General features: G+C 34.5%; 1 protein-coding gene across 1 annotated transcript in view; it reads right to left on the bottom strand.

Annotated features, from left to right (window-relative positions):
• LOC109833619 overlaps positions 1-6,666 on the bottom strand; it is an 18,499-nt gene extending 11,833 nt beyond the window's left edge. The window contains 4 exon segments of the mRNA XM_020401361.1: positions 434-508; positions 1,141-1,214; positions 1,319-1,385; positions 6,374-6,666. Of these exon segments, the coding sequence (XP_020256950.1) occupies positions 434-508; positions 1,141-1,214; positions 1,319-1,385; positions 6,374-6,511 (354 nt within the window). The 5' untranslated portion in view covers positions 6,512-6,666.

The following is an 8,193-nucleotide window of genomic DNA, read 5'->3' as shown; positions in this document are numbered from 1 at the left end:
CTCCATTCAAAAAACTATAGAAATATTACAAAATACTCAATTCAATCATGTAAAGTGGAATAATAACTCCCATGCACATATCTCATTTCCATGAATACCGAAAAAATAAATAAATATGGACGAGAAACATGTCATTACTTAGTAGCACAAGATCTTCCCTATTGAGCTAACTAGATTTTCCATATTGGAATGAACCGTAACCAGTCAGCAAGTATCTACGATTTCAGAAGTTTCTTATTATTGACAACCAAAGAAATAGAAGAAAAGGGAAAAAGATCATGACCAATCGAAACCTAGAATTCATAACCCCTACAACATTCTTATTGAATAATAATTTAAAAAGACCATATAGCAGAAGGAGAATAGAAGAGAGTGAACACTTAGAAATGAGTCCATGAAATATTAATATACAGGTTTAGTTCATGATACTTACGGAAAACATGGTTTCTGATGCCCTATCATATGGATGCAGCGACTTGCCATCTTGTAGCAGCTGAGAATTTTCTGCCTGAAAGCAACTTGTTTACTTCAGAAACAGAATCCACAAAAATATTCCCGACATACCATCCACAATAAAAATAATGGTAAAAGCGCAAATTTTATATCATGAGTATGGGTGGAAATTGGCAAACAAGTATGATCAGCTCATTTTCCGATCAGATAAGCTTTGAAAAAATAATTATTATTATTATCAGATTTGGGTCAACCAACTGTGCCTGACATTGACCATATCTCTATTTTATGGAAGACAAGCTTTGGCCCAAACCCAACCCACAATGCTCAAGCTTCAACCAGGTACGAAAAGAAGAAATAAATGTTCCATAAATACATAACTCACATGGATATAGGATTAACATGGACTATACCTAGTAAAGTTTTATGCATGATGAGCCTGTTCCTCTTCGTTGAAGTCAGGATATTAGTATATTTACTAATATTTGGGTCATAATCAGGTTGACATGGTCAAGTCTAATAAACAGGGCATTCAACATGTTTGGATTATAATCTAGCCTAATTAGCCCAGATCTAAACTTGTTAACTTTCTGGAATGAGTACTCAGTTGTCTTAGAGTTGTCACCGCTACATATATAAAACAAATATTAACAACGCAAAGTTTTGCCTTTTCTGCTCCGAACAGACCTCAGTAGGACTTCTAATAGTGTAACCCTTCTCAAAAAGGTTCAGCGTGAAGGAAACATCATATTCATCCAACCCTGTAAAACAGTAAATACATAAATAAATAAATATCTTCAGGATTTTTTTCCTTTTGCACAAAATGTATTTAGAAGGACATTAACGAAATATGCGCTCCACTTACCCGGTAATTCAAGTCCTCCAGAGAAAGTGGAAGAAGTCACCTCTTTTGCTGCTTCAGCACTATGAACCTATGTATATGTATTGTCCAAAGTCAGAATCCAAAAAGAATACTAACTAGACTACAAATTCCGACTACCTTTGAACTACAAGAAAAAAAGTGTAAGGTCTTTTGTCTTAAATTGCTAAGAAAATTGATAAGTCGTCAAACACCCCACACTCAAAAGTAGCTTTTGCTTTGTTATCTAGTTAACATTACTCGTCCGAAAAAGATCAAAATTACTTTAGAAATTTTTCATAGAAACGTCAGAGCTCATAAAGGTGAAATGTTGGGGAAGAGAACTTAACATAGATAGTGGCACACAGGAGATCATGTAAAGGCACTAGTTATGATGCAAACTTGACAATAAACCAGTGTTTTAAAAAAAACGTTATATAACCCGATATATCACATTTTGTAACTTAACGGTGCTCTCTTGTTAGGTAACACACACATTTAACCTTGAAACTATTTAATCCAAAAAACACGTTATATTGCGTTAAATGTGCGTTACATTACATAACCAATTAACATGAGTTTTTTAAGGTTAAATTGCATCTCCAATTAGGACACGTTGATGCATCTCTACCGTCCAAATCACTTAAGCTCCACCCCTTTTAGTCCCATTACCTTATTCTCTTCTTGCAAATATGCGATCTCTTCGCCTCCTCCAATTCAAACCCTACCTCTTTTCTCCTCTGAGACTCCTCTGGCCAAGGACAGCTTCTGTAACTCCAATGAAGTAAATTTTTTATTTTTTCAGTTACGTATCGAGCATCTCAGTTTATATCCTTGAAATAAATAGTGATTCTAAAATTACCTTTCAAATTCTAATCTTTTATATTGCTAATTTACCATAAATCATATCAAACTTGTTGTTCCATTACTTTACCTTTCAACTTAATTTTTAAAGATCTGTTACAGAATTATACTACCAAGATTAATTAGTGGGTTAATTGTGTTGGTTAGATAATTACTTTTAGTTATTATTTGATTTTGATTAGGTTTTAGTTTTCAGTTTTAAGTTAATACTAGAGTTTGTGAAATTAAGTTTGCATGCAAGCTCTGTATATGCAAAATTACTGTTGTTACATAATCCTGTTTAGTTTGGTTGATGTAGTGAACTTGATCGTGAATTAGAATATATTTGTGAAGTTAAGAGCTCGATAGTTGGAAGTGTTGAGACTTGTATTTATTGCTTTAAACTTGACAATGTTAACATATTTGACCATTTGATGATGCTTTTTGGAATGGTTGTTAGTCATATATGACTAATTTTTTATAAGAAATTGTGATACCACATTATTATATTTGATAATTGTGATGTTATGTTTAAAAAGTTTGATGATTCTGAATATGAAAGTTATTATGAATTGCCAGTATTTATAAAATATCTAAATAATTAATAAATGATATAACCTACGTTATACATTGCGTTTTTTTGCCTTTTTTCATTAACCCTTAACAGGAGACTAAGCATTACGTAACCCATTTTCGTTATTTTCAACATTGCAATAACCATAAAATCTATATAACTGACATTCGCTAACTAGCACAGATTACCTTATATAGGAACATGTTTTGTTGTAGTCGTTGATTTGTGCCATAGAGTTGATCCTATATGAAATCAAATACTTCTACCTTCCTTCTAGACTCTTCTCTAGCCTGGCTTAAACAGTGAAAGGTTGTTCGTTCGCAGCAAAAACTAAGATTAAGAAAAGAATATAGATTTTTTCCATCCATCAACTTACTTTTTACTTGGAAAAACTCCTCTCTGTTACATAGTTTCCTTGAAGACAAACTTAATCATTTTCCCTACGTGGTGAAGTATAAAAGCATGTTATGTTTCTCCCCGAATCCTACCTTAATTTCCAAACAAACTCCATCCACCAAAAGCCAAACCCACAACCAAAGCAAACACCCAGGAAAAAAAACCAAATCCAAGCCCAAACCCTCTCTTCCTCCTCTGCCATAGCCTTCTACCCGACCTGACCCAAGCAACTGCACAACACTCTTCAAATCCGGCCACCATCAACCCCACCTCTAAATATCCTGCTGCCCCATTTTCCTCCTCTTCGTTCACCACCAGCTAGTTTTTTTATCAGATGGCAGAAAAAGAAAAAACATAGCAAACAAAAATGAATAGAACGGAGAAAGAAAGAAAAAGGAGGGAAACAAAGAAACAAAAAAATGATTTGAACAAGATCCTAGATATGACCTAATCAAATTCCTCTACCCACAATCTAGGTAGCATGGACACGAGTGCGGACACGGATAAGGATTCGGACACGGGACACCAAATTCGTAAAATGTAGAATACAGGGACACAGCTATGTATGTGTATAAAATTTACATTAGATCAAATATTGAATTAAAATACATATACCATTGGTATGTTTCTTTCTATTATCTATACTATGTTACCCGGGTACTTCTATAATAAAGTCGTACACGTACCCGACACTTTCCCGTACCCAAACTTCATGGACACTTCTTGAATACATGCATGCATTTATTACAACATGTACTCAATTATACGATATATGTGTTAATTTAAAACACTTGTCAAAGACTTCCTGGACGTAGAGCTTACACTTCACATCCGTCTTTTGAAACTAATGAGATACGGGTCGGATTTGTTTCAGTCCATACCCAAGTTTAAAACTATATAGTTAATGGGTCGTTTAGATGTCTAGTAAAAAAATGAGTAGTTTACAATTCATGATAATCAATATGATAAAAGAAACTCAAAAATATGATCGGAATTTTAATTCTGATGACACATGAAGGAGAAAAAAATTATCTTATGTACAGAATTATATATATGTTGTCGTGTCCCCGTACCCTACGTTTTACAGTTTGTCGTGTCCCGTACCCGCACCCGCGCCCGTACCAGTACCTGTGCCCGTTTCCATGCAACTTAGACGATTAACGATTAAGAATTAAGTTAAATAAAACTAAGAATAAGGTTCAATAACAAAAGTATAGTTTTGATCGCATGGGATAATACAATCGGTATTTTTCGAATATTTAAGTAATGGGTGTCAGTTTTCGGGTTCAAAAAACCGATTGGTTTTGAACCCAATATTACCAAAGAAACTAGTTTTGGCATGGTATGGTATAAGTAATGGGAAAATCGGATTTTGCTTAGAACCACATGTGTCAATGGGGTATCTACGGAGACTCCGTGTCTGACACATGTCAAACAAGGACAAGGCACCCAAAATGCCATATCTGAGTAACCTAGCCTACTATGACTAATCCACTTCTAAGTTTTAACTATTAAATATCTTCTGAACATCTTTTAAAAGATATTTGGGCTATCTCTCTCCGTCTATCTAATTAAATGATGACCATTTCTGGGATAACAAGATTCCTCTTGGCACTCAACGTCAATTGTCAGAACTATCTTTTGTAGGCTAAAGCTTTCTTCCTCTTTGTTGGTTCTCAATGAATGCATCATTTTATGAATGAATCTACTGACTCTGAGGATGTGAATTAGCATAGTGACGATAATATAACTATAGTATTATGATGTGGTTTCTCAATAGCATACAAACGGATGTCAATTTCACATTGATGTATCGGTGGGGACAAAATTCTGGATGGCACTCAAGGAGATATGCTCATATGAGAACCACATATTAGTATATCTATTAATCGTATGTGAAAATAATCTCATTGAAACAAGATGGACTATGGTGACTGGTGAGAGAGTATGCCTCCCTAAAAGGAATGTGGGGACTAAAGGAAACTCCAAAGTTTCTGCACAGATTTTGAACATGTTTCGATAGAATAAGAAAAAATTTCCTATTTAATGTTTATCACACTTTAGGTTCTTTGTCTATGTTCCTAACCATCTTCAACGACTAAGCATAAACCCATAATCAGACCTAGCGAACCACGCATTATATTATATTACCAGAAGAAGGAATGTAAACTAATTGAAAATAACAACAGGACGAGCATACAGGCTTTGTTAAACTGAAAAGTTAAAGAGTTATCAACAATTCATAAGGTTTGAATAATAAACAATTCATAAGGTTTGAGTAATAAAATACCCAATAAACTTCTGTAATGAAAGTAAATATTCTTCATTATAACAAATTACAAATAAATTTGAGATTGAGATTGCATTTAGCTATCAGTATTGACGCAGAAAAGTAATCTAATCTTTTAGAACTTCGATAATTTGCAATATATCACCATGTGAAAGAGGAAAATCAAAGACATGAAGAGTGGAGGCCGTAAAATACGGTTTCTCCGGAAGAGGCAGGGAAAGTGTAAATCAAAGAAAATTAGGATAGCGAGAAACATAACAATCTAGAACTTTGAAAATATATTAGCCGTACACAAAACTGTCCAAAATACACCTTTTCTCTTTGAATGCGAACACCCACAATATATTGGCTAGTAAATGATATATCTCATATAATAAAACTTTAAACTTATAAGCTCAGATGAGTTCAACAAATAAACATTATACGGATAAATCTAGAGTAGAAATAAGTCAATAAAATACTGGGAAAAGTTTATAGATTTGAGATAATCACCCTCATCTTCCTCATAAAGAACGGAAAATTGGCCCAGAATAAGATCTTGCTCTCATTCAGAAAATTAATTAGCTCCTCATTTCAAAATCCACGTAACTTATCAATAAAAACAAAAAAAGGCCGCAAATTAAGAAAGAGAGAAGAACAAGACTGATTTTTTTTTAAGGAGAGGCCTTGTCGGCAAAAAAAAAAAGAAAAGAACTTCTGTTTTCCGCAACACAGGAATTGGAAGCAACAAACCCCAACTCGCTACTAAAATCAAAACCCAGATTACAAATTCAACTAAAACAACCAAAAAAAGGATAGCCCTTTCCACAAAATCACAACCAAAATCACACTTATTCTCAACTAATTTCCAAATTCAAACCCGCAAACGTTCAAACAACTCGCGCATCAAAGAAGATCAAATCCCATAACAGGAATTAACATAGTAAACTCTAAATAAAAAAGCAAAAAAGGACTCTACCTTTGATTCAGCTCCACTGAGCACCTTGGAGCTCTCAAAACCATTAATTTCCTCTAAATCCTCCGCTTCTTCAGAGAAGGGCACAGCTTTTGGCTGATAACGAGCCCCCTTCTTCGATATCTTGAACGAGATCCCCATTTCTCATTCTACAGGCACAAATCTTATTAAAACCCTAATTCCTGAACCCTCACCCTAATTCAATCTATGTATCGAGCTTTCTTCTTTCTTGTTGTTCATCCTCAATTTGAGAGGGGGAGAGAAAAATAGAAAACCTCACTAACAAAGGGGTTTTCCTTTTCCTATATATATTTATATTTAAGACACGGTTTGATCCCTAGAAGTGAGAAAATATTATCCTGTGCCGCCTACGTGGACGGAACTCACACGCCGATTCACTTGCTGTGTACGCTCTGATGGTCAACTGTAAACATATGCAGATAATTAGAACGAATAAGTTGATGCCGCGTGTCTAATAAGTATTTAGGAAGCAGATTTGCTATTAGGAAAGTGTTTACGAACAGTGTTTAGTGCACCCACGTGGGTTGCATGTTATGGGACCGACAATTCAGAGATTGGGTATTAAAATGGGTGTTTTTAACTGGGCGTTCAAATCGTGGGCGGTCATGCATTGGCTTATCGGGTAGAACGTTTTGTAGAGAGAGCAAATGGTTCGGGTTAGGAATTGGTATCCTCTCATCATCCTAATATTTCCTAACGAAGAATTGTGATGAGTTAGACGGGGTCATATAAGGATAGGTAGAAAAATAAAAAACCATAATAAAAATGAAATTGTAGGATCTCTTTGTTAGGAGATATTAGGAGCTTTTTATTAGAAGAGGATCTGGATCCTCGGGTTAGACCGCATCGAGTACGCATAACAGATCCGGAATTGAGAAGTAATTTCCTCCTTTTTCCCTTTTGGAAACATAATTTAGATACCATTGGAAATAGCGTACCATGTACATGGTGTTAAATATGTATCAGAGAGAGATCGATTTAATACTGTTGAAAATAGCGAATCATTTCCATGATGTTATTAATTACACACCAAAGGAATGTGATTTATGTTAGGAATAATAACCTGTTTAGACAAAGATTAACACGAATTAAGTTTTAAACAGTTAATAGAAATTAGATAAAAACAGATAACTGTTATAGCTCGGAAATGAAATTCAAATGAAAGTAAATAAAAGTTAAAAATACGGCCTGATGGTCGAGGCGTGCAAACACTGTCCTAAGAATCTAATTGCCCTCTCTCGTACAGGGCTACACGGCAAAAGTTCCCGGAGATACAACGACCCTCAGTTAGGCGACCTCCTTCTCGTCGGCACGAGCTTCAAGAAGGCTTTGTCAATCCTTCTCGACTTTCAGGGAACCAGCAAATCGTAACAGTAAGTAAATTCAAGAGGAAGAACAGAGAAGGAGAAGAAGAGTTTGTTGTATTTCGCTGCGTAAAACTCTTCGGGTTTTAGATCCTTTTATAGGGGAAAAACAACCGTTATTCATAAATCCCACAATTAACACGTTTTAATTATTCACATTTAAAATCCATAAATTTCGCCAATTAATACCAGCTGTTTTTCTATCATTTAGATCTGTCAATCTCTCTCATTTAACACTTTTTAAAAATTAATCACGTATTAAATTTGCTTCATGATAAACACGCTTTAATTCTATCCGTTTACATTCATTTAGATCCTTAATTTCCGCCTATTAATTTTGCTAGCCGTTTAACAAATTTTGAAAATATTACTCACGTTTTTTTTAATGCAAAAAGAAAAGTTTAAAAGAAAATTAAAATGTAGCAGATTAAAGGCCCA

The sequence above is a fragment of the Asparagus officinalis genome, chromosome 3 (assembly GCF_001876935.1).
Source record: "Asparagus officinalis chromosome 3, Aspof.V1, whole genome shotgun sequence".
Classification (NCBI taxonomy): Eukaryota; Viridiplantae; Streptophyta; class Magnoliopsida; order Asparagales; family Asparagaceae; genus Asparagus; species Asparagus officinalis.
The sequence above is the reverse complement of the archived record's forward strand: the minus strand, read 5'-3'. Positions and strand labels throughout refer to the sequence as shown.